General features: G+C 32.9%; 1 protein-coding gene across 1 annotated transcript in view; it reads right to left on the reverse strand.

The window, feature by feature from the left end:
• The window catches only part of LOC127708712 (peroxisomal membrane protein PMP34-like), a 55,406-nt gene that overhangs the window by 23,894 nt on the left and 5,348 nt on the right, over positions 1–26,164 (reverse strand). Inside the window, exons 2-4 of the mRNA XM_052213830.1 lie at positions 16,882–16,942; positions 12,624–12,690; positions 5,786–5,940 (exon numbers count right to left, since the gene is read on the reverse strand). Of these exons, the coding sequence (XP_052069790.1) occupies positions 5,786–5,940; positions 12,624–12,690; positions 16,882–16,942 (283 nt within the window). The remainder of the gene's footprint in view (positions 1–5,785; positions 5,941–12,623; positions 12,691–16,881; positions 16,943–26,164) is intronic.

Below are 26,164 nucleotides of genomic sequence, written 5' to 3' on the forward strand. Positions count from 1 at the left end.
ATCTGATAAATCAAATGAGTGTTCCGTTGCTTTTAATACTTATTATATTATATTCAAGAGTATTTAAAAAGCAAATTTTTGCAATATTTAAATTTTTTAGGCCAAAATCTTAACAGTTGAAAATATTTGATTTAAACGTCAAAAATAAACATCCAAATTTCAATATTAAAATGGCCCTAGTTTCTATAATATACATCCTATGGCCATGAAACTTGGCCAACTATCTTATAATTTCCTAAGCTTAGGTCATGCAAAGTTTTATTAAAATTGGTCAAGTCTTTCTATCCTATTAGGTCCAAGGACACAGTTATCGTCCTTTGGTTTTCGTTGTCTACAAATATAGTCCCTAGTGTGAACAGTGTATAAATTGCATTTTTTTTTTGATACACTTTCCCAATTTATTTCTTGATATTTTATGCATGAAATATTAAGTAAGGGGATGAAATTACATGTTAAAAAAATTTGGGTGCTGAATCTTTATGTTAAGTAGTGAATTGGTCCAGTTAAAAAAGGTCAAAAATTAGAATGTCTGAAGCTGTCAAACTGAATTTTAGCCCCCCTTAACACAGAATTGTCAATATTTTGAGTTAGAGCTGGTAGAAGTTTCTATAATTTTGATATTATTTGTATCAATAGTAGTACACTACACTGTAAAAATCTTTTTGAGATAGAGCAGATGCGATTTTTTTAATTTGAATTTATTGTCTAAAAGAAATGTACTACGAAATAACTGTGTTCTCGGGCCAGCACATATATTGATAAGTATTCAATTTAGGTTTTTTGAATTTCAATGATTTTGTACAATTAAATCTCAGATATTGTCATCATTTAGACAACATTTCTTTTTTCATCTGAATCATCCGTTTACTTCGCTATCACAGTTTTGACAGATTTAGCAACGTGACTCATTTGCATATCTTGTTTAAATGATCTTTTTGTTGCTTCCAAATTTCTATTTATCTAATACAAATTAAAAGATAATACTGTAAATTCAGAAATTATTGCGAGGTTTTTATTAATGCGAATAATGCGACTCGTCGAGTATCGCAATAATAAGAACTCGCATTTTGATAACTAAACCATAGATCTGTATGTAGATTTTTTCGAAAATCGCAGTAATTAAACTCGCATTCTTGTCCATTTTTGAAAAATCGCAATAATAAATGCACGCAATAATTTCTGAATTTACAGTATGCTAAAATTGGATAAAAAAAATCATAATTTATTGTCAATAACACCTAAAGGTTGTCAACTGATGGTTTCCTTCATGTTGGCATTGTTTAAAAATCTGTATTGCTGAATGCTGATCTTTTTTGTTGTTACAGTTTCAATCTATCTTTTTTGTTGTTACAGTTTCAATCTATCTCTTTTGTTGTTACAGTTTCAATCTATCTCTTTTGTTGTTACAGTTTCAATCTATCTCTTTTGTTGTTACAGTTTCAATCTATCTTTTATAGTTACAGTTTCAATCTATCTTTTATAGTTACAGTTTCAATCTATCTTTTACAGTTTTCAACATAATATTCAATAACATCACCCCCCAAAAAAAAATAATAGAAAAAAATTGTCATTTAAGGGCAATAAACTCTTATAAGGAGTCAAATTAAAGGTTTCAGCCAAATTAGCTTTTTTGTAGATATTGTATTGCTGATCATATTTGCTGTTTGCTGACCTTTGCATCAATTAGAGCTAAAAGAAAATAGGCAAAAATCCTGAACTTAGTCAAAAACTGTCATTAACGTATGATAAGTCCTATAAGGAGACAATTTTTTGTTCACCGGTTGACCATGTGCTATTATTTACTATGAAATTTTATGACTGCAAGTGAGCTCCCTTTACAAGCACATGATAAGGCATTCTATTGTAATACATGAAATCATTTTATTGATATACACAAGTAAAACAATTTTCACCCATATTAAAAGTTTCATGTCAGTCATTGTCGGAATGGCATTGATTTCCCAATGATTACCTTGATTGCCTTCAGTTACAAAGTCTTAAGCGATTAAAAGCAGTTTAAAAACAAGAGGCTGTCAGAGTCGGTGCATTACATTTGTGCGCATGCGCTGTAAAAAATTGCAAAAGGTATTTCCTCAATGCATTTGCCCAAAGACTTGGAGGAAATAGGGAATCTGGTGAAATATCTTTTGCAATTATTTACAGCGCATCGCCATGAAATATCCCCTGACTTAAGTTTTCTATCGATACGGAAACTAAATCCATCTAACACTAACGATTTTTCCACTGATTTGTTTCTGACAACAAACTGAACTCCATGTGTGTACCTTGATGCATTTTTACAAACTGACTTAAATTATTTATTAAAGCAATCACTATTCGGTTAAATTATGAAACATAATACTATTTACGCTGATATGTTCACAATAGAGTTACATGTATGTCTTAAGCCATTGCGGGATTTCACATGATCACTGTATATATATTTAGAATTAAATATGAAAAATATATAATTTAAATTTACAAATATGTTCCCAATTCATTAGTCATATTTATTATGAATGATCTTTATTTAATCTTTGTTACCTGTAAAATGAATGCACGCAAATGTAATCAAAAGCTGCATGCAAACGTAAAAAATTTTAATCCCCAAATGCGCGCAAATGTAATGCGCCCGTCAGAGAGACAGCAAACTGGATTTTCCTGCATGAAAATGATATTTGCAAATCTGGACCCCCAAACAGGATCAAGTAAAAAAAAAAAGTTTAGATTCAGCATTTCAAAGAACCCCATATATTCAGTTTTTGTTGAAATCAAACAGTTTAATTTTGGACCCCCGATTAGGACCAACTTGAAAACTGGGCTCAAAATCAAAAATTTAAATACATGTTTATTAATAAACAATATAAGTTTTAGTTTTTAAAGGAGTTTGCTCCATGAAAAAAAAAAAAAAAAATTTATATGGGTGCATGGAAAACAAATTTCTTGGTAGAGGGGTCTAAATACAGCACAAACAACATCTTCCAAAAGACCAAAAAAGTGAAAAAGTATATTTTAACAAAACACATTTGACTAGCAGGTCGAACAACTGATGTTCTTAAACCCTGCTGACTGCCATTGGCGATTGCCAAATAAACGGATCACCAGATGTAACAAAATGGATCTTATTATTAATTTATTACCAAACCGAAAACAATAAGTTTGTGGAAAAGATTTCAGAAAATTAGTTTATACAGAATAACAAACAAGCCTACCACAAAATTCTTCAAAACATTTACCAAAAAAAAAAAGAAATTTTTTTTTTTCCAAAATATCATTCATCATTAATACTACATGTATAATAATAATTAATATTAATCTATACAAATTATCTGTAATTAATTTCAAAATATATAATAATGAGCAGTAAATTTCAAACTATATTTATATTGTCCTACAGAGTTTATCACCAACAACACTTAGGGAACACAAAATTTTTCAATAAATCTGTCACTCCAATTATAATTTTTTTAGTTGATAATTACCACATATTATAGAATAAACAGATACAATCATTGATAGACTATCTATTCATATACAGTAGACTCCGGCAAATCGGATACCCAAAATGTCAGCTAAAAATATCCGATTACCCGATATATTCAATTAGACGATAAATGTATATTCATTGAATATTCTGCAATAATGAGTAGATATAATCCTGAGATGTTACTAACCCTGACAATTGCTAAATATGTGAAAGGGCTGGAGGATTGATGGAGTGATTTTTATCAGTTACATCACCACGATGTTTGTGTAAAAAATTATCAGCTGATTATGTAATGATTAAATTTGTTTGCAGTTTTTAAATCCTTTATTTATAAAAATATATCGAATGTCCTGAAATATTTATGTGAATTATTATCTACCATCCATAGTTTGTCTTTATTTGTTTTGTAAGCAAATTAATATCCATTATTTACATTATCACACAGATAAACTAATTTGGCTATAAATAGATCTAAGCATGTCTGTGTAGAATCTCCAAACTAAAATCGTATTTGTTATAATTTTATTACTTTAAATAATCAAATTTAAATTTATGAAAATAATCATGATTGATAAAATATTATTGCATAAAGTTTACGTTTTCTGAAGACTATTTATATTTAGGTCATAGTTCTAGAGGCTTCCTCACAAATTTGTAAACATCCAACATGGCGTCCATGACATGTGGTTACTTTTGCACATGTGAAAAAAATATATCTGACAAAAGTCAGATTTCTCTTGTCAAAAGCGATTTATATTTATATTGCAATAAATTATTTAGAAGGAGGTACATTCTGTTTAGATTATATTTCTGATTCTGTGAACATTTAGAGTTTAATCAAAATTCTCCAAACAGCAACGTCAACTGTGAACTGAGTCTTGCATATTTTTTGTAAATAAATTCAAACCATTTGAAGTAAAAGGGCATCTAATTCACATGACAAAGGAAGACAATGATAAAAGACAACAATTTATTAAGAAATAGTTCCTTTTATTTAGTAAAAACAAAATCTTCTTGTCTGCAAGATTGTAAATACTGTAAATTCAGAAATTATTGCGTGCATTTATTATTGCGATTTTGTCATTTTAGACTAAAATGCGATTTTAATTTTTTGCGATATTGAGAAAAATCGTGTTAAATTCATTTTAAAAATTTCAAAATGCGAGTTTAAATTATTGCGATTATAACCCTGTTGCATTTTTCGCAATAATAAAAACATCGCAATAATTTCTGAATTTACAGTATTCGTAACTTCCGGTCCATTTCCTGTCAGAAAAACATTGAAAACATCCGATTATGCATGGTTTTGAACAAAATGACCTGAATATTCTTATCCGATTTGCCGATATATTCTTATATCCGATATTCGATTACACGATAAAATTAACATTAAACATATAGGGAAGGGTTTGGTGTTTTGAAATAATATTACAATAGCCGATATATTCGTTTAGCCGATATCCGATTAGGTGGAGTCTACTGTACTTATTAATTACACCATTTCAGTTCAAAGGGAAATAACTCAAAATAAATAAATCATATAATAAGTATCACTTTTGCTACTGAAAGGTCTACAACTCAACAAGAACAGCTAAAATCGTGAAAATTGAACTTGACCTTCATTTAGTCACAGGAAACAATATATCTAAATTTGAAAAGATTTCGTCGAAGCGTTTTCATGTTAATGAACAGACACTGTTTGGCAGCCGCCCGCCTGCCTGCCATCCCCAAATCAATAACTGTTTCTTCCTCGAAAATCCAGTTAAAAAGGGTTGCATATATTCACAAGTATAATGATTTAATGTCACTTGATAATTAGAAGAAAATAAATCTGTAGTCATCTTAATTTACAATCCAGTTGAAATTGGATTTCCTATTTTATAACTGTCACAGAACCTTAAGTAGCATGATCCACTTCTGACAAATTCACATAAGCTCATTTGCATTTTAAGCTCTTTTGCCTTTCGGAAATATAAAGCTTAATATTAGTGGCTTAGGATTTCACATTACCATCATTTGTCTCACACTCTGCATATAAGTATTAAAGTAAGTTGAAGGGGAGACAAAAGTAGTAATGATTCAATTGCCTTATTTGATAACTACTGTGAAAGTACTTTTATTCATGGGTATCAGTTATTGTGGTTTGAGCAAAAGTTACATTTTTGGTTTCAAGGATATGACATCTTCATCCATGTACTCTTACAAAGTAAATTTTACGCAACATACATGTGTATTGTCCAATCAAATCAAAGAAATAAACATAATTTTTGGTTTTTGTTGCATTTTTAATCATTTTACCTGCTATGAATGCAAAGGTAAGATCTTTTATAGGTGTCTCCTTGTCCATGTCACTCAGGTATGTTGTCTTCAATCCATTATAGGTATAAAAGTAAACAAAGTTTGAACAGCACAAAGTTACAAGCACAGGGAACAGCCCTCTGTACAGTGATAGTCTGGAAAATAAATTAGTGGTTACAAAATATCACAATAACATCAACCAGATCCTTTCTGTATAGTGAAAGTTTTGGAACCAAGAAGTTGCATGCAACGTTGGGTAAAGTATACCTCAAATTGTGTGTATATTAGACATAGACAAAAAATTCCTGGACCATAGGGTTTAATAATAATTCAGTCAAACAGGAAGTTACTACCTGGCAGACCTTGACATAGCTTACACAAGAACACACTCCTACATCGCGGGTCCGTGAATGAATTGCCAGATTTTTTCACCATTAATATTGTCATCTGACGGAGTAAAGCATTGAATTAGGTGGACAGTTTTCTGTGCTTGCAGTAGCTTTCTGTCTGAAGGCGTTTTTGTTTTCTAAACTTTGTTTCTTGCTACCAGAATTTTACCATTAGTAGCTTGGTGGGTGTCAAGAGTGGAGGACTTAATTTTGTCTCTAGCTTTATTGAAGTGCAGCTTTTGAGATTTATACAAGTATAAAACTATTTCAAACCAATATTTTTGCAACCATTGAAAAATGTACATAAAGTTTGCCAATAAAATGCTGAAAAATCATTAGAGAAACATATTCAAGTAACATGCAAGAAGATATTTCTACACTCTCAACAATAAGAAAGTTATTAAAATTTTATAACTTTAACCACAGAGTGAATATGTTGTTTCCTGGCAGAAAATCTAAGTCCATTTAAAAGTAAAATACGGAAAAAATGGATTTATTTTTTTACAAAATTTCCTTCTAGATACTAGCTTTTGATCATAAACAAGCTTCTGTCCAAGTTTGGTAAAAATCCAAAATAGTATAAGAAAGTTATTAAAATTTTAAAAACTTTAACCACAGAGTGAATGTGTTGTTTCCTGGCAGAAAATCTAAGTCCATTTAAAAGTAAAATAAGGAAATAATGGATTTATTTTTTTACAAAATTTACTTCTAGATACTATCTTATGATCATAAACAAGCTTCTGTCCAAGTTTGGTACAAACCCAGGATAGTTTAAGAAAGTTATTAAAATTTTAAAAACTTTAACCACAGAGTGAATGTAATATTTCCCAGCAGAAAAACTAAGTCCATTTATAAGTAAAATACGGAAAAAATGGAATTTTATTTTTACAAAATTTACTTTTGGATACTATCTTATGATCATAAACAAGCTTCTGTCCAAGTTTGGTAGAAATCCAGGATAGTTTAAGAAAGTTATTAAAATTTCAAAAACTTTAACCACAGAGTGAATATTTGTGGACGCTGCCGACGCCGACGGAATGTAGGATTGCTATGTCTCGCTTTTTCGACTAAAGTCGAAGGCTCGACAAAAATGAACACGCCGGAAGATAAGTTAAGAATATTTGATTAACAACTTTTAAACCAAATGTCCATGACTTTATTTTAAATCTAACTGTGCTTTGTCGGTTGAAGCAAATGTGTGTTTTTTTTTATGGGTGCTGGAAGAAGGACTTGTGTCCTGCAGTTGGCCATTTTACTATATTATATATAGATACAAAATAGTATATGCTTAGGTATCCTGTATCCTGCTTCTATTGGAAGCGAACGCATACATTTGATTTGTTTAAGTTGCAGTTTACTTTGCGATCCCTGTTAAAATATTGTCGATTTTATTGAAAAGTAACATCAGTAAAATAAAGGTACATGTTTTCAAGCATAAATTATAAACTGTCGGCTAAAACATAGTTTGTACATTGTAGGAAAATAAAACATGTATGTGTACACGCTACGAAAAAGAAGAAAGATCGGCGAATTTCACCTTTCGCTCGCATTTAGATTAAAGCTTGTACAAATAAATGTTACTGATATTCTGACAATGATCGAATTTTGTATTTGTAATTTACAAAGACGACTGTAAGGGGAGGTGTTCAGATTATTGATAGACTGTGTGAACGGCAAGCTACACCAATTATCCAAGTATTTAACATGTTTAATATGCCCGAATTTACAGGAAATATAGTATTTTGTGACACCTAAATTACCTTTTTAGCAATTATTACGTGATCGGTCTTCTAAATTTAGAAACAATAACTTAAGCCTACCGGTAAATCATAAATTAAAGCCTGTCACATATGTAATACGTGAGCATACTAGCTTTTGAAAAAAGACTATTTTTTAACATCCATGTACTTTAACGTTTTTAGCCCTCGAACCTTACCCTATTGGTGCATCACAATATAGCTTGATACACCACCGTACTTTAGCAAACAAACAACCATCGCACTTTAGCGTGAGACACCATCACACTTTAGCGTAGACCATCGCACTTTAGCGTGACCATCGTATTTTAGAGTACCATCGCACTTTAGAGTCTTACAAATATATCATAACAAATTCAATGCATTGGTAAATCTATATACAATGTATCAGATTTTTTTTTATTTATTGCTTTTATAAATTTATAAATTCAAATCCCTCCTGGTAAGTGTGAAATCACTTGACCTTTTGATGTTTGAAATGTTTTTAGGAATGATAATTTTTAAATGAAAAATAAAATAAATGTGGATAGTGTCCACATGTGGACACAGATGATGCCCCCACTTGCATATCATATAGTTATAAAGGGACATAACTGAAGAACGGTAAAAGTGACGTTACCCAAATTTGAACTTGATCTGAGTTTTGTGGTAATAAGCATTGTGTGTACGTCTCATAACATTTGGTTGAGGCTAACTTAAGTAGAGAACAGAAACTAATAAAATGCTCCGCAGGGCGCAGCTTGATACAACCGCAGAGGTCGAACCCTGAACAGTTGGGGCAAGTATGGACACAACATTCAAGCTTGATACAGCTCTGAATTTGGATTGTGATTAAATATTTGACACAGCATAGGTTTCTGACACAGAATGAATGTGGTCTAAGAACTTAAAAATTTTAAATTGGACATTCACCTATTATGGTCCAATATCCAAAATCTAAATACATGGTTAGATTCAGCATATCAAAGAACCCCAAGAATTCAATTTTTTTAGAAATCAAACAAAGTTTAATTTTGGACCCTTTTGACCTCAATGTGGACAAAGTTGATAACAGGGCCCAAAAATCAAAAATCTAAATACATGGTTAGATTCAGCATATCAAAGAACCCCATATATTCAATTTTTGTTGAAATCAAACAAAGTTTAATTTTGGACCCTGATTTGGACCGACTTGAAAACTGGGCCCATTATCAAAAATCTAAATACATGTTTAGATTCAGCATATCAAAGAACCCTAAGAATTCAATTTTTGTATGGATACAACATTCAAGCTTGATACAGCTCTGAATTTGGATTGTGATTAAATATTTGACACAGCATAGGTTTCTGACACAGAATGAATGTGGTCTAAGAACTTTAAAATTTTAAATTGGACATTCACCTATTGCAGTCCAATATCCAAAATCTAAATACATGGTTAGATTCAGCATATCAAAGAACCCCAAGAATTCAATTTTTTTAGAAATCAAACAAAGTTTAATTTTGGACCCTTTTGACCTCAATGTGGACAAAGTTGATAATGGGGCCCAAAAATCAAAAATCTAAATACATGGTTAGATTCAGAATATCAAAGAACCCCATATATTAAATTTTTGTTGAAATCAAACAAAGTTTAATTTTGGACCCCGATTTGGACCAACTTGAAAACTGGGCCCATAATCAAAAATTTAAATACATGTAAAGATTCAGCATATCAAAGAACCCTAAGAATTCAATTTTTGTTAAAATCAAACTAAGTTTAATTTTGGACCCTTTGGACCTTAATGTAGACCAATTTGAAAACGGAACCAAAAATTAAGAATCTAAATACACGGTTAGATTCGGCATATCAAAGAACCCCAATAATTCAAGAATAAAACCCCATTGAAATTGGTCAAGAAATAAGCTATTTATACGAAGTATCTTCTTTTGCACAATACTGTGCAATTGAATATTTCTTGCTATTGCGCAATACTGTACCATTGACAATTTCTTGCTATTGGGCAATATTGTGCTATTGGATATTTCTTGCTATTGCGCAATACTGTGCAATTGAAGATTTCTTGCTATTGCGCAATACTGTGCAATTGAAGGTTTCTTGCTATTGTGCAATACTGTGCAATTGAAAATATCTTGCTATTGCACAATACTTATTATATAATAATTTACACATCCTGTTTGGTGTGTATCTCCTACCATATCATTATTATTTGCTTTTAAATATAAATCAGAAATAACCAACTTAAAATGGAAAATTTTAAAAGAAAAAAAAAGGAAAAAAAGAAAAAAAAGGGAAAAAAAAAAAATCCCCCCCCCCAAATTTTTTGAACCCCCTTATGATTCATCACCCCCAAACTCAATCCCAGCCTTCCCTTTGTGGTACAATTTCAGAAAGATCCATACACTTACACACAAGCTATTGTCCTGAAACTAGAAAAATGCTTGTTTTTTGCCCCTTTTTGGCCCCTAATTCCTAAAATATTGAGGCAATTACCCCCATCATCAATCCCAGCCTTCCCTTTGTGGTATGGTACCTTGCAGTACAATTTCAGAGAGATCCATACACTTGAACACAAGTTATTGTCTGGAAACTAGAAAAATGCTTATTTTTGGCCCCTTTTTGGCCCCCAATTCCTAAACGTTTCGGGCAATTACCTCCAAACTCAATTCCAGCTTTCCCTTTGTGATATGGAACCTTGTAGTACAATTTCAGAAATATCCAAACACTTACACACAAGTTATTGTCATGAAACTAGAAAAATGCTTGTTTTTGCCCCTTTTTTTGCCCCTAATTCCTAAAATTTTGAGGCAATTACCCCCAAAATCAAATCCAGCCTTCCCTTTGTGATATGGAACTTTTGGGTACAATGTCAGAGAGATCCATACACTAACACACAAGTTATTGTCTGGAAGTTACAAAAATGCTTATTTTTGGCCCTTTTGTGGCCCCTAATTCCTTAACTGTTGGTACCATAACCCCCAAAATCAATCCCAACCTTCCTTTTGTGGTACTGAACCTTATGGTTAAATTTCATAGAGATCCATTCACTTAAACTAAAGTTATAGTGCGAAAACTAATGTGTCTTTTGACAACGACGACGACGACGACAACGACGCCAACGTCATACCAATATACGACCGCAAAATTTTTGCGGTCGTATAAAAATTCAGCAATTTTTCTATTTGTAAACACGCATAACTCTAGAACAGTTGGGTATAAGTTTTATAACACTTGGTTGAGACAAACTAAGGTTAGAGAACATAAACGAAAAATTCAGCAATTTTTATGTTTATAAAGGGACATAACTCAAGAATGGTAAAAGTGTCGCCACCAAATTTCGTATTTAATCTATATTATGTAGTAATAAGCATTGTGTATAAGTTTCATAACATTTGGTTGAGGCAAACTAAAGTAAGAAAACGGAAACAAAAAATTTGTACTCGATGTTAGTTTTGTGGTAATGAATATTGTGTATAGATTTCATAATGTTTGGTTGGGGCAAACTTAAGTTACAGAATGGAAACTAAAAACTTTGCAATCTTTCGATTTATAAAGGGGCATAACTCAATAATGGTTAAAGTGACACTATCCAAATTCAACTTGATCTGTGTTTTATCAGTGGAAGTCAAAATTAAACATTGCATTGTATAAAGCATTGATTGTAGTTGATTCAACTATAATCATGGGCAAAGGAAGATAACTCCAATTTTAAAAATAACTTAGAAGAAAATAAATATTTTGCAATTTTTCCATTTCTAAAGGGGCATAACTCTAGAACAGTTACAGTGATGCCACCAAAATTCAAACTTGATCTGTGTTTTGTGGTAATAAGCATTGTGTATAAGTTTCATAACATTTGATTGAGGCAAACTTAAGTTAAAGAACGGAAACTAAAATTTTGCAATTTTTCCATTTATAAAGGGGCATAACTCTAGAACAGTTTAAGTGATGCCACCAAAATTCAAACTTGATCTGTGTTTTGTGGTAATTAGCATTGTGTATAAGTTTCATAACATTTGGTTGAGGCAAACATAAGTTAGAGAACGGAAACTAAAAATTTGGCAAATTTTCCATTTATAAAGGGGCATAACTCTAGAATGGTTAAAGTGAGGCCACCAAAATTCAAACTTGATCTGTGTTTTGTGGTAATAAGCATTGTGTATAAGTTTCATAACATTTGGTTGAGGCAAACTCAAGTTAGAGAACGGAAACCAATTTCGGACGTACGGACGGACAAGGGTAAAACTTAATGCCCCCTCCGCTACCGCGAGGGCATAAAAATAGCTTTAACTTTAGATTTTCTGTTAATGGTAGAGGAAAAATATTGGTTATAGCAAAATAAAACATATGTGTGCACTGAAAAGTACTACATTCAAAGATAAACATGTGTATAAATCAAACAGGTTACTGCAGTGCATTGATATCTCAAACTGACATATATGCATCACTTTATTACGGAACTTATTTCAATCAAATTTAGTAATTAACTGGTAAAACAGCAACTCTCAATTTTACTTATTAGAATGAACAACTAAAATAGCTTAGAAAAACAATTACTTCCTTTCCTTGATTATATTGTCTTCCATTAGGAAATTAAGTCACGCATGCATCTTACAAAAATGTTTTTGCCCAAAGACAAGAAAATCAGCAGAGTTAATAAACCAAAAAATCATACAACTTTTCTTTTTACTTAATCATTCATTTATACATACAAGCCTTCTTCCTTTGCAATTTCTGCCATAACTAGAGGAGAATGCTTTGCTTTTCTTTTATCATCCACTACAAGAGATTTAAATTTGTACAGATAATTGAAATCTTTTTACCTGTAGTGCAAAATAGAAATAATAATAATGATATAACCCTTCACAGGATAGTCACTGGGATCAAAACAATAAAACTTTTCTTCCTGAAATACCGATTTATAGGTACCACCAGTATAACATCATAATTCATAACAGTCACTATAGCAAGTCACCGTTAGTGTGTGTAAAATATCTGCAAAAAATATAAGTAAAAGGTTTGTTAAAATAAAACAATGTGCAATGATTGTACAGATTTTGTCTCTATAAATACTTCGGATTCAGTATTATTTTGACACCAGTTTTCGTGGATTTTGTGGGTATAGGTGAACCATGAAATCAAATGTTTAAGGAAATTAAATTTGTCTATATGCTTGTATGCAGACTTGGGCAATACCACCAAATTAAATATCCATAAAAATGCAAGTTTACCTAATCCCCGAAAATTGGTATGTATTTTTGGTCAAGTTCAAGGACTGAAATTATGAGAAATTTTGTCAACTAGAAGAAAAGGCAAACTTGATCTGTAAGTCATCATTATATACAAATGTACAATTAATGGTGTAAAATCTCCAGGCATAAGAAAATGAAAGAAGAACATGTCCATGGGACACAAATGCCGCCACTAGAAAACATACAACACATTCAGCAATTTATCTGTTCATAAAGGGACATAACTCGAGAACATTGCATTTCCATATTGCCGACTCCACTTTGCCTTAAGGGGACAATTTTGTAATATAAACCTGAAGCTTAAAGTAGGAGGTATACCATTGGTTTGGCCTCTGAAATAGCAAAATTTTATAATTTTATCCAAATTATGTCAGTTATATTGATAAATGAAAAGGGTGGTGTCATAAACAGGTTGAAATGATATATCTGACCAACAAAGATCACTTTATTTATAGTTTTTGGCAAACTTAAATATGAGCCAAGGCGTTAACCAAAAAGATATGTTACCCACATTTACACCTTTGTGTAAGATTTTAGCAAAATATCATTTTGGGTAAGGCCTTGGCTTATATCTGAATATTAATGACAAGCTGTAAAGAAATGAGACCTTTTCACAGTCTTTGTAGTTTCACATTAAAAGCAAGAAGTTTGAAGCCCTTATCCAAATATGTAAGGCAAAAATATAATAAAATGCTTCGCTGGGGCGCAGCTTGATACGACTGCAGAGGTCGAACCCTGAACAGTTGGGGCAAGTATGGACACAACATTCAAGCTTGATACAGCTCTGAATTTGGATTGTTATTAAATATTTGACACAGCATAGGTTTCTGACACAGAAAGAATGTGGTCTAAGAACTTGAATTTTTTTAATTTACCTATTATGGTCCAATGTCCAAAATCAAAATACATGGTTAGATTCAGCATATCAAAGAACCCCATATATTCAATTTTTGTTAAAATCAAACAAAGTTTAATTTTGGACCCCAACTTGGACAAACTTGAAAACTGGGCCCATAATCAAAAATCTAAACACATGTTTAGATTCAGCATATCAAAGAACCCCAAGAATTCAATTTTTGCTAAAATCAAACTAAGTTTAATTTTGGACCCTTTGGACCTTAATGTAGACCAATTTAAAAAACGGGACTTAAAATTAAAAATCTAAATACACGGTTAGATTTGGAATATCAAAGAACCCCAATAATTCAATTTTTGATGAAATCAAACAAAGTTTAATTTTGGACCCTTTTGACCTCAATATGAACCAATTTGATAGCGGGGCCCACAAATAAAAAATCTAAATTCATGGTTAGATTCAGCATATCAAAGAACCCCATATATTCAATTTTTGTTGAAATCAAAAAAAGTATAATTTTGGACCCCAACTTGGACCAACTTGAAAACTGGGCCCATAATCAAAAATCTAAACACATGTTTAGAATTAGCATATCAAAGAACCCCAAGATATCAATTTTTGTTAAAATCAAACTAAGTTTAATTTTGGACCCTTTAGACCTCAATGAAGACCAATTTAAAAAACGGGACCCAAATTAAAAATCTAAAAACACGGTTAGATTTGGCATATCAAAGAACCCCAATAATTCAATTTTCGATGAAATCAAACAAAGTTTAATTTTGGACCCTTTTGACCTCAATATGAACCAATTTGATAGCCGGGCCTACAAATAAAAAATCTAAATACATGGTTAGATTCAGCATATCAAAGAACCTCATATATTCAATTTTTGTTGAAATCAAACAAAGTTTAATTTTGGACCCCAATTTGGACCAACTTGAAAACTGGGCCCATAATCAAAAATCTAAATACATATTTAGATTCAGCATATCAAAGAACCCCATGTATTCAATTTTTGTTGAAATCAAACAAAGTTTAAATACTGGACCCTATCTTGGACAAACTTGAAAACTGGGCCCATAATCAAAAATCTAAACACATGTTTAGATTCAGCAAATCAAAGAACCCCAAGAATTCAATTTTTGTTAAAATCAAACTAAGTTTAATTTGGACCCTTTGGACCTCAATGTAGACCAATTTAAAAAACAGGACCCAAAATTAAAAACCTAAATACACAGTTAGATTTGGAATATCAAAGAACCCCAATAATTCAATTTTAGATGAAATCAAACAAAGTTTAATTTTGGACCCTTTTGACCTCAATATGAACCAATTAGATAACGGGTCCACAAATAAAAAATCTAAATACATGGTTAGATTCAGCATATCAAAGAACCCCATATATTCAATTTTTGTTGAAATCAAACAAAGTTTAATTTTGGACCCCAATTTGGACCAACTTGAAAACTGGGCCAAAAATCAAAAATCTAAATACATGTTTAGATTCAGCATATCAAAGAACCTCATATATTCAATTTTTGCTAAAATCAAACAAAGTTTAATTTTGGACCCTTTGGACATTAATGTAGACCAATTTGAAAACTGGACCCAAAATTAAAAATCTAAATACACTGTTAGATTCGGCATAACAAATAAATAAATGTGATCAAAGATTTTACAAATCTAATGCGCCATACTGTGCAATTAAAGATTACTTCTTGAAATTTTTCAGTATTTAAAATTTGAAAAAAAAAATAATATTTGAAGAATAATTCTTTTTAATTTCTGAAATCTGAAATGAGAAAAAATTGGCCCCCCACAATTTCTTTTTATCCCCCCCCCCCTTTTTCCCCCAAAAAAATTCTTTCCCTCAAGATATGGTCATAATCTCAATTCAAATTTCCAATGGAGTTGGCAACCATAATTACCCATTTAAATTTACCATAGTGCTAACTTAATCTATTTTATAATAGAATTAATAAAAATATAGTGTCAAATCTTTCATATGGATTTTTTTGTAAAAAAAAAAGATGAAAACATTTGCAGATATTTTTACTGGTCTTCCTTTATAAATATGCATTTCTTTAAACATAATTTAAAAGCAGTGTAAGGGAAGTAACCAAAACGTTGTATTTGGATTACCTCCCTTACACTGTTTTAGATTATCTTTATTGTTCATTAACCATTACTTTATACATAATTTAAAAGCAGTGTAAGGGAGATAATTTCAATGATGTATTTGATTTATCTCCCTTACACTGCTTTAAATTATGTTTTGTACTAAAGTATTTGTCCATTAACCAGGACAACCTTGTTTTTCCCCCTTTTTTGCCCCTAATTCCTAAACGGTTTGAGCCATAACCCCCCAAAGCAAATCCTAACCATCCCTTTGTGGTATGGAAACTTGTAGTATAATTTCAGAGAGATCCATACACCGTTCCACAGTTATTGTCTGGAAACTAGAAAATGCTCATTTTTGGCCCCTTTTATGGCCCCTAATTCCTTAACTGTTGGTACCATAACCCCCAAAATCAATCCCAACCTTCCTTTTGTGGTATTTAACCTTATGGTCAAATTTCAAAAAGATCCATTCACTTAAACTAAAGTTAGAGTGCGAAAACCAATATGTATTCGGACGACGACGCCGGACGACGACGAACGAAGACGACGACGACGACGCCAACGTCATACCAATATACGACCACAAAATTTTTTTGCGGTCGTATAAAAACTGGCATCTGAATGTCTTGTGAACATCTGAAGGTCGTAATTTGATAAATTATACTTTTTGGATCTAGAATTCAAGGGGCATAAAAAATGGCCTTATCTTATCTTCTCCATTATTTTGTTTGTTACTCATACCTTGTAATCTAGTTCTGGCTGTATCTAATGGATAGAACACAAACATGGCAAATACACTACCCTGAAAAAAAAATATTCATATTCATGTTCTGATAGGTAATAAGAGTTGATCATTTGTAAGTCAGTCACTGTCATCCATATATCTGTTATCTGTATATCTGTTTAAAAGTTATCAAAGACATTATCAAAAACAAAAGTAGAAACAGTAAGATTACGTGTACTGATGTAGTACCAAGGTTCAGTCCTTGCCAAAAGCTAATCTGAAATTTATTTATAAGTATTACTTGAATGGCTGTTTAACTATAAAATATGTGTACAAAGACTTTCTTTTAAGAGAAAATCCTTTAATTTATCAAAATCTTCAGAAATGTACTACAACCGAAATAGTGTTCTGTACTCTAATTCATTGACACCTTTTCCTTTTGCAGTGACCTTAACAATGACCTACATGTATCTTGAGAAACTCGGCAACCACACAGTGCAAGTGCCAGGAGAAAAACCCTTGCGAAATCCTGTATATAAAACATGTTCAACTTTTTTGTTGAATTTGAAGTATCATATGAACTAAGTCATATGAAATGAGTTTTTTTAAATTATAATGTTACGTAAATTATTTAACCAATGCATGTATACTAAACTAAGTCATCTACGCACGATTTTTTTAACATTTTTTTTAAGTATCCATAACATAAAATTGACAAAAATATTTCATTCAGTGAAAACTTTCCATGCTAATTAACTTTCATGTTTTATTGCAGAAATTTACCGAACGTGACCTAAATAAACAATCAACACAAAATCATGGAGCACATGAAAAATAAGTGAGTTGATAGACATGTAACAGAGCGATGTTTGATTTTTTAACTTTTGTTTTAATGAAACTTTGTCATAACAGTTGTTAAATGATTTGGTGTATTAAAATGTTTTTTTATGAATCAATTAACACTATCCAATTTCCACATTTGTTTACCTTTTCCTTATCACAGGTTTTCCCTCTTATTTGCACTGTGTGGTTGCCATAGTAGTAACAAGAGGTCTCATGGTTAAGGTCACTGCATATGGAAAAGCTATCAACAACTTAGATTACAAGAAGACGAAAGGATTTTCTTTTAAAAGAAAGTCCATGTACATGTGTTTCATAGTAACACTTAGCCATTCATGTATATTAAACGTAAACAAACAGTGAAGCCAATGTTTCTTTTTTTTGAATTTCCATTAATAATGGTATCATAAGTAAAATGCCAAATAGTATGACCAACATTGGGGACATTTCTGTACTTCAGCTTACTTTTCAGCAAAAATTATGCGAGAAATTTGGTAAACCCGGTTATTCTAATGTTCAGGCAGGCCTCCATCATGAAGATACTGATGTTTGGTATTTCCATGATAATGGTATATGATATTTGTTATGGCATTACACAAAGGAACAAAGCATTCTGAGAGTACTGCATGGCAATACATAGTCCCCTATTGGTTTAAAATTCATTGTACTGGAACAAAATGCTAACTTGATCTATAACTTGTCATGGTGTAAACTTTATAACAAATATCAAGTCAATATCTTCAAGTATGACGAATAAAAGTGAGGAAAACTGATTACCGGTATTTAAGTGAATTTTCTAAGTTTCATAACTCTGCACAAAATCATCAGACCGGAACAAAATTCGAACTTGATCTGTTACTATTGAACAATAGTGTGCCATCCCCCAAAACTTCTTGAACCCCCTCCCCCTTAGAGTAATTAACCCCAAACTCAATCCCAGCCTTCCCTTTGTTATATGGAACCTTGTGGTACAATGCCAGAGAGATCCATACACTTACACACAAGTTATTGTCTGGAAACTAGAAAAATGCTTGTTTTTGGCCCTTTATTCCAAAAATGTTGGCCCCCTTTAACCCCTAAATTGAATCACAACCTTCTACTTGTGGTATTAAACATTGTGGTACAATTTCAGAGCAATCGAAATACTTGTACACAAGTTATTATCCTGAAACTAGAAAAATGCTTGTTTTGGGCCCCTAATTCCTAAACGGTTGGGACCATCATCCCCAAAATCAATCCCAACCTTCCTTTTGTGGTATTGAACCTTCTTAAAAAATTTCATAGAGATCCATTCACTTTAACTAAAGTTATCGTCCGAAAACCAATGTGTCTTCGGACGACGACGCAGACGACATCATATCATTATACGATCCCAAAAATTTTTTGCGGTCGTAAAAAAACCAACAAAAAAAGATATATGCTACAATATAAGGAAAACATTACAGACATAAAATCAAACTTAATAAAATGCTTCCCTGAGCACAGCTGGATACGACCGCAGAGGTCCAACCCTGAACAGTTGGGGCAAAAATGGACACAATATTCGCGCTCGATACAGGTCTGAATTTTGATTGTAATTAAATATTTGACACATAATAGGTTTCTGACACAGAATAACTGTAGTCAAAGAACTTAGAATAGGTTATATGATTTGAATTTATATTCACTTTTTTGCTTTTGTGCAATACACTATGCTGTTGCGAATTCCACCCCCCCCCCAAAAAAAAATTTACCCTACCTTTTTTTTTACTTTTGAGCAATACACTATGCTGTTGCATATTGACTCCCCCCACCAAAAAAAAATTTCTGATATCTGAAATGAGAAAAGATTGCCCCCCCCCCCCCCAACAATTTCTTTTTTACCCCCCCCCCCTCCCCACCACCACCACCAATTTTTTTTCAACATCATAATATTCCTATTGATTTGTACACCACATCCGGATTTCAACAATTAATGTCTCTTCAGTGATGTTAGGAATCTAAACGGTATTTGGAAGGCCATATACTCAATTTAGGATAGACTCTTTAATTTTGAAGAGTCGAAATAGGATGAACGGATCATATAAACCCAAAGGCAAATATAATACAAGCCCAAATGAAAAAATATAAACAAGTCTAAATTGAAAACAACGTTCAAACCTATGATTGCGTTGTATAAAAACCGCAATTTTTATACGTGTGCATGCAAAACAAATTTCTTGGTAGAGGGGTCTTAATACAGCACAAACAACATTTTCCAAAAGACCAAAAAAGTGAAAAAGTATATTTTAACAAAACGCATTTGACTAGCAGGTTGAACAACGGATCTTTTAAACCCTGCTGACTGTCATTGGCAATTGCCAAATAAACGGATCACCGGATCTAAACTATTAATTTAATACCAAACAGAAAACAATAAACTTGCGGAAAAGATGGTATACCGCAAACAAAAGGCGCAAAAATTAGTACACTATATCTGGATTTCGACAATTAATGTCTCTTCAGTGATGTTAGGAATCGAAACGGTATTTGGAAAGCCATATAATTTACCTCAATTTAGTATAGACTCTTGAATTTTGAAGAGTCGAAAAAATATAAACAAGTCTAAATTGAAAACAACATTCAAACCTATGATTGCATTGGATAAAAACCGTAATTTTTTATATGTGTGCATGCAAAACAAATTTCTTGGTAGAGGGGTCTAAATACAGCACAAACAACATTTTCCAAAAAAAAACAAAAAAGTGAAAAAGTATATTTAAACAAAACTCAATTGACTAACAAAATATATATATATATAAAGTGCCTAGAAAATCAACCTAACAATGTTAGAGTAGATTTGATTCTTTACTTCCTCCCCAAGCGGGGCTGGAACCTGTACTTTTCACTTCATACTTCTACGGCAACACTGCCTAGTATTGCGCAGACGCCTTATCCCCTCCTCTAACTATAGCTGATAAAAATCAGCTTTCGTTTCGGGAGGTGTTACCTTCTCGTAGGAATTAAACAAGGACATCTAGACGCAATACACAAAGTATTTTAAGTGTACAGAAATGATCATCTACTCATCTCTTTAGTATAATTACAGGATGCTGTTCTATTTTTAGAAGCATACAGTCACTGTAAATTTATATATATGTATGTCTGCCTATGTGTAGTGACAACTGTAAATTATACCTTGTCCATCGGATTTCTTATGATTAAGAAATGCCAGGCTTTAGAATATTTATAAAGTGCCTAGAAAATCAACCTAACAATGTTAGAGTAGATTTGATTCTTTACTTCCTCCCCAAGCGGGGCTGGAACCTGTACTTTTCACTTCATACTTCTACGGCAACACCGCCTAGCATTGCGCAGACGCCTTATCCCCTCCTCTAACTATAGCTGATAAAAATCAGCTTTCGTTTCGGGAGGTGTTACCTTCTCGTAGGAATTAAACAAGGACATCTAGACGCAATACACAAAGTATTTTAAGTGTACAGAAATGATCATCTACTCATCTCTTTAGTATAATTACAGGATGCTGTTCTATTTTTAGAAGCATACAATCACTGTAAATTTATATATATGTATGTCTGCCTATGTGTAGTGACAACTGTAAATTATACCTTGTCCATCGGATTTCTTATGATTAAGAAATGCCAGGCTTTAAAATATTTATAAAGTGCCTAGAAAATCAACCTAACAATGTTAGAGTAGATTTGATTCTTTACTTCCTCCCCAAGCGGGGCTGGAACCTGTACTTTTCACTTCATACTTCTACGGCAACACCGCCTAGCATTGCGCAGACGCCTTATCCCCTCCTCTAACTATAGCTGATAAAAATCAGCTTTCGTTTCGGGAGGTGTTACCTTCTCGTAGGAATTAAACAAGGACATCTAGACGCAATACACAAAGTATTTTAAGTGTACAGAAATGATCATCTACTCATCTCTTTAGTATAATTACAGGATGCTGTTCTATTTTTAGAAGCATACAATCACTGTAAATTTATATATATGTATGTCTGCCTATGATTTTTATCAGCTATAGTTAGAGGAGGGGATAAGGCGTCTGCGCAATGCTAGGCGGTGTTGCCGTAGAAGTATGAAGTGAAAAGTACAGGTTCCAGCCCCGCTTGGGGAGGAAGTAAAGAATCAAATCTACTCTAACATTGTTAGGTTGATTTTCTAGGCACTTTATAAATATTCTAAAGCCTGGCATTTCTTAATCATAAGAAACATCCAGGATAAAAACGTACCATCAAAAATGTCTTCAACAAGATTCCACCAACCTTGGATAAATGGTACAATAAAACGTATCACACGAAGGAAAAAGAAAGCTTTTAAAAAAGCTCGAACAACAAAATCAACTAAAGACCTTAAGAGATACAAAACTATCAAAAAGAGCTCACAAAAAGAATGTAAGAAAGCTTATTCTACATACATCCACGACATCATAAGCCCAGAGCAGAAATCCAATCCTAAGAAGTTCTGGAGCTTCATAAAGAATAAAAGATGCGAAAATGGAGGAGTTGCACCACTTAGAAACACAGACGGGCTCACATACTCGGATAACAAAATGAAGGCAAATATACTCAACAATCAGTTCTCTTCGGTATTTAACAACAATGAAGACAAGACTACCATAAAGAAAATGAAAACCAACCCGTACCCACACATGGAAAACATCACTATTTGGGAAAACGGAATACACAAACTACTGTCAAATCTTAACATACATAAAGCATCAGGGCCAGATGAAATCTCTACAAGATTATTGAAATCAATAGCTCCTGAAATATCACCAATACTTACCACCTTTTTTCAAGCCTCAGTCAACCAAGGCACATTACCATCTGATTGGAAAAATGCGAATGTCGTACCAATATTTAAGAAAGGGGATCGTAGCCAAGCATCAAACTACCGACCTGTCTCGCTAACTGCAATATTATGTAAACTATTGGAGCATATCATCTGTACCAATATTATCAAACACCTAGAAAGTCACTCCATCTTGACTGATGCTCAACATGGTTTTAGAAAAGAACGGTCCTGTGAATCCCAACTGATTCTCACAATTCAAGACCTAGCAAAAAACATTGACAATAAAGAGCAAGTAGATCTAATTCTCTTAGACTTTTCAAAGGCCTTCGACAAAGTCCCACATGAGCGTCTACTGTACAAGATCGACCATTATGGCATTAGAGGGACAACAATAAAATGGCTGAGAAACTTTCTGGATGACAGACAGCAATGTGTACTCCTGGAAGGAGAATCGTCAGAAACCTCGCCAGTGCAGTCTGGAGTCCCACAGGGTAGCGTGCTTGGCCCGCTGATGTTTCTTATTTTTATAAATGACCTCCCAGAGTATGTGTCATCTTCAAATGTTAGACTTTTCGCAGACGACTGCGTTCTCTACCGACAAATAAGAAACGAAACAGATGTGAACACCCTTCAAAACGACCTGGATGGACTACAACAATGGGAGGCAGACTGGCAGATGGAATTCCACCCCCAAAAATGTCAACTCCTAAGAGTAACAACAAAGCGAAAAACAGTTAAGGCAAACTATAACATCCACGGCCATATCCTAGAAGAGGTTGACTCTGCGAAATATCTTGGCGTCTCCATACACAAAACATTGAGTTGGAACAAACACATTGACAACATCGCAAAGAAAGCTAACTCCACCCGAGCTTTTCTTCAAAGGAACATCAAAAACTGTCCTAGTAAAACTAAAGCTTTATGTTATCAAACGCTTGTAAGACCACTCATGGAATACTCTAGCACCATCTGGGATCCATCTACTAAGGACAACATAAACAAATTAGAAGCTATACAACGCAGATGCGCACGATTTGTACTTAATGATTACAGAAGAACAAGTAGCGTAACATCAATGCTACAGGCACTAAACTGGAAGACGCTACAGGAAAGGAGAGCTCAATGTAAGGTCATCATGTTTTATAGAGTAGTGCACGAACTGATTGCCATACCAACTACAAATCTACAGCCAGTAACATCAACAGTAAGAGGACACAAAGAACGATTCCTCGTTCCTTTTGCCAGGACTCAAGTATATCGATACTCGTTTTTCCCAGATACCATCAGAATCTGGAATGGACTGCCACAACACTTAGTAAGCTGTACAACCCTTGAATCATTCAAAAGGGGTGTGCAAGTGGTCCAGCTTCGATAGATGTACAACCTTGTTTTTATCGTTATTTTAAAGAAGCACCATTTTCACTGTAGATAATTCGCACTTACCCGCACATTTGTTCTCACATCGAACATGTACATAAAACAGTACGATAATACTCCCATGGGAGGCCTGTACTATAAAGGAAAAAGAAGAAGAAGAAGAAGAAGAAATCCGATGGACAAGGTATAATTTACAGTTGTCACTACACATAGGCAGACATACATATATATAAATTTACAGTGATTGTATGCTTCTAAAAATAGAACAGCATCCTGTAATTATACTAAAGAGATGAGTAGATGATCATTTCTGTACACTTAAAATACTTTGTGTATTGCGTCTAGATGTCCTTGTTTAATTCCTACGAGAAGGTAACACCTCCCGAAACGAAAGCTGATTTTTATCAGCTATAGTTAGAGGAGGGGATAAGGCGTCTGCGCAATGCTAGGCGGTGTTGCCGTAGAAGTATGAAGTGAAAAGTACAGGTTCCAGCCCCGCTTGGGGAGGAAGTAAAGAATCAAATCTACTCTAACATTGTTAGGTTGATTTTCTAGGCACTTTATAAATATTCTAAAGCCTGGCATTTCTTAATCATAAGAAATCCGATGGACAAGGTATAATTTACAGTTGTCACTACACATAGGCAGACATATGATTTATGATAAAATAATAAACGGAGAAATGAATATGACAGACAGCAAACAATGATCTCCAAATAATTACAGGCCACTGATTTGTGGTAGACATATACATAGTGTGACAGGGTTAAACATGTTTGCAAGCACCCAACCCTCCCATAATCAGGGACAGTGTTGAAAAAGAACAACATAAGAACAAATTGTAATAAAATGCTCCGCAGGGCGCAGCTTGATACGACCGCAGAGGTCGAACCCTGAACAGTTGGGGCAAGTATGGACACATCATTCAAGCTTGATACAGCTCTGAATTTGGATTGTGATTAAATATTTGACACAGCATAGGTTTCTGACACAGAATGAATGTGGTCTAAGAACTTAAAAATTTTAAATTGGACATTCACCTATTATGGTCCAATATCCAAAATCTAAATACATGGTTAGATTCAGCATATCAATGAACCCCAAGAATTCAATTTTTGAAAAAATCAAACAAAGTTTAATTTTGGACCCTTTTGACCTCAATGTGGACAAAGTTGATAACGGGGCCCAAAAATCAAAAATCTAAATACATGGTTAAATTCAGCATATCAAAGAACCCCATATATTCAATTTTTGTTGAAATCAAACAAAGTTTAATTTTGGACCCCGATTTGGACCAACTTGAAAACTGGGCCCATAATCAAAAATCTAAATACATGTTTAGATTCAGCATATCAAAGAACCCTAAAAATTCAATTTTTGTTAAAATCGAACTAAGTTTAATTTTGGACCCTTTGGACCTTAATGTAGACCAATTTGAAAACGGAACCAAATATTAAGAATCTAAATACACGGTTAGATTTGGCATATCAAAGAACCCTAATAATTCAATTTTTGATGAAATCAAACAAAGTTAAATTTTGGACCCTTTGGACCTCAATGTTGACAATTTAAAAACGGGGCCCAAAATCCAAAAACTTAATACACGGTTAGATTCAGCATATTAAAGAACCCCAAGAATTCAAGAATAAAACTCCATTGAAATTGATCAAGAAATAAGCAATTTATACGAAGTATCTTCTTTTGCACAATACTGTGCAATTGAATATTTCTTGCTATTGCGCAATACTGTACAATTGACAATTTCTTGCTATTGCGCAATACTGTGCTATTGGATATTTCTTGCTATTGCGCAATACTGTGCAATTGAAGATTTCTTGCTATTGCGCAATACTGTGCAATTGAAGATTTCTTGCTATTGTGCAATACTGTGCAATTGAAAATTTCTTGCTATTGCACAATACTTATTATATAATAATTTACACATCCTGTTTGGTGTGTATCTCCTACCATATCATTATTATTTGCTTTTAAATATTAATCAGAAATAACCAACTTAAAATGGAAAATTTTAAAAGAAAAAAAAAAGGAAAAAAAGAAAAAAAAAGTAAAAAAAATCCCCCCCCCAAATTTTTTGAACCCCCTTATGATTCATCACCCCCAAACTCAATCCCAGCCTTCCCTTTGTGGTATGGTACCTTGCAGTACAATTTCAGAGATCCATACACTTGAACACAAGTTATTGTCTGGAAACTAGAAAAATGCTTATTTTTGGCCCCCAATTCCTAAACGTTTCGGGCAATTACCCCCAAACTCAATTCCAGCTTTCCCTTTGTGATAT

Source organism: Mytilus californianus, unplaced genomic scaffold (genome assembly GCF_021869535.1).
Source record: "Mytilus californianus isolate M0D057914Y unplaced genomic scaffold, xbMytCali1.0.p SCAF_7, whole genome shotgun sequence".
Taxonomy (NCBI): domain Eukaryota; kingdom Metazoa; phylum Mollusca; class Bivalvia; order Mytilida; family Mytilidae; genus Mytilus; species Mytilus californianus.